General features: G+C 31.9%; 1 protein-coding gene across 1 annotated transcript; it reads right to left on the bottom strand.

The window, feature by feature from the left end:
* Positions 1 to 584: 584 nt before the first annotated feature.
* LOC109588414 (tyrosine kinase receptor Cad96Ca-like) lies at positions 585 to 1,332 on the bottom strand. The gene is made up of 3 exons (XM_020004582.1): positions 1,116 to 1,332; positions 909 to 1,051; positions 585 to 831 (listed from the first exon to the last, which is right to left on the bottom strand). Exons 1-3 carry the CDS (start codon positions 1,164 to 1,166, stop codon positions 708 to 710), a joined length of 318 nt encoding a protein of 105 aa, XP_019860141.1. The 5' UTR covers positions 1,167 to 1,332; the 3' UTR covers positions 585 to 707.
* Between the last annotated feature and the right edge of the window lie 14 nt (positions 1,333 to 1,346).

Genomic DNA, 1,346 nt, shown 5'->3' with positions numbered 1-1,346 from the left:
ATTTTAGTAATAAAAATAAAATAATAGTTTTGATCAGACCTTGGGTCAATTATACAAAATCTCAATTACAATTACTGGTACACATAGTCTACAATTTCATATATAATCACACTCCTTTTGTAAAAACATACTCAACTAGAATTACAATTATGCCATGATAAAGAAATTTCAATTAAAAATACTATTTTGCTTGAAACACAAACATGGCTTGCTTTTAAAAGGGGCAATTCATATGCTATAAAAATACTAGTTAACATTTTTGTCACAGGGGTTTCGCACAAAGTAAGTGGAACAGCACACTTCATGAACTTATAAGCAGTCAAGCAGTGGATGTTTTTGGAAAAATTTTTAACATTTGTAAAAAAATTTAATTTTAATCTGAATCAGCTCCAAACAACATCAAAACATGCATATCAAAAATAATTATAAAAGTGAAGAATCCTCTTCTTTGATGAAATTTAGCCAGAGACAGTGTACCATAGTACATGGTCTCGAATAAGATTTTTGAGCATCTTTAAAACAAATAATGAATATTGTCTTGTTGGCTCTTTTTTATATGTGAGTTGTATAGCCTTGCAATATTATTCTATTTTGAAATTTGATCTAAAAAATGTGGCAAAAATCAGATATTTTCTTAATCCATAAGGCAAATGATTAAAAAAGTTATATTTTCTGCAAAGCTTCATGTAGACAAATATTGTATAAAGTTAGTGCAGTCCAGATACATAGTCAGCCAATGGTCCAATGAGTGCATTGATTGATGATACCAAATCACTGAACACTGGCCTATCATCAGGTGATTCAGACCAACATGACATCATTAGTGAGTAGCTGCATGTATAACGGAGAAAGCATAAAAATTGAAAGCATCAATAAACAATAACAATATATAATGATTAAATTATTACATTTTTTGTGAGCATGCTTCATTATTTGGATTCTGCAGTCTTCCTCCAGCATCCAGTAACTCCACTACTCCTACTGGATCTAGACCAGGATAAGGTACCCTACCAAGATTGAACACTTCCCAGCACAATACACCATAAGACCACTATACAGAGAACGAGTAAATTGGAACTAGATCTAGAATTATCTAGATCATAATTGCTACTGACCACATCGGATTTTTCAGAGAAGAGTCCATCATGAATACTTTCTATTGCCATCCATTTCAATGGTAGTTTGATGGTTGATGAGGAATCTTTCAGCTGTCTGAAGTAGTTTTGATCATATATATCTTCTGATAGGCCAAAATCAGCTACTTTAATGATACCATCACTATCAATCCTATGCAAGCAAAAATTGAAACAGCTCTGTGCATAACTAGCTCTAGTGCAAATTATGTT

The sequence above is a fragment of the Amphimedon queenslandica genome, unplaced genomic scaffold, assembly GCF_000090795.2.
Source record: "Amphimedon queenslandica unplaced genomic scaffold, v1.1 AMPQUscaffold_12111, whole genome shotgun sequence".
NCBI classification, from domain to species: domain Eukaryota; kingdom Metazoa; phylum Porifera; class Demospongiae; order Haplosclerida; family Niphatidae; genus Amphimedon; species Amphimedon queenslandica.
The sequence above is the reverse complement of the archived record's forward strand: the minus strand, read 5'-3'. Positions and strand labels throughout refer to the sequence as shown.

Excerpts from the sequence above, each read along its gene's own strand:
- LOC109588414 (XM_020004582.1), bottom strand. The coding sequence starts at position 1,166 with ATGGCAATAGAAAGTATTCATGATGGACTCTTCTCTGAAAAATCCGAT. Across the intron at positions 1,052-1,115 it reads TCTCTGAAAAATCCGATGTG|TGGTCTTATGGTGTATTGTG; the intron begins GTCAGTAGCAAT and ends TTCTCTGTATAG. Across the intron at positions 832-908 it reads GAAGCATGCTCACAAAAAAT|CTACTCACTAATGATGTCAT; the intron begins GTAATAATTTAA and ends TTATACATGCAG.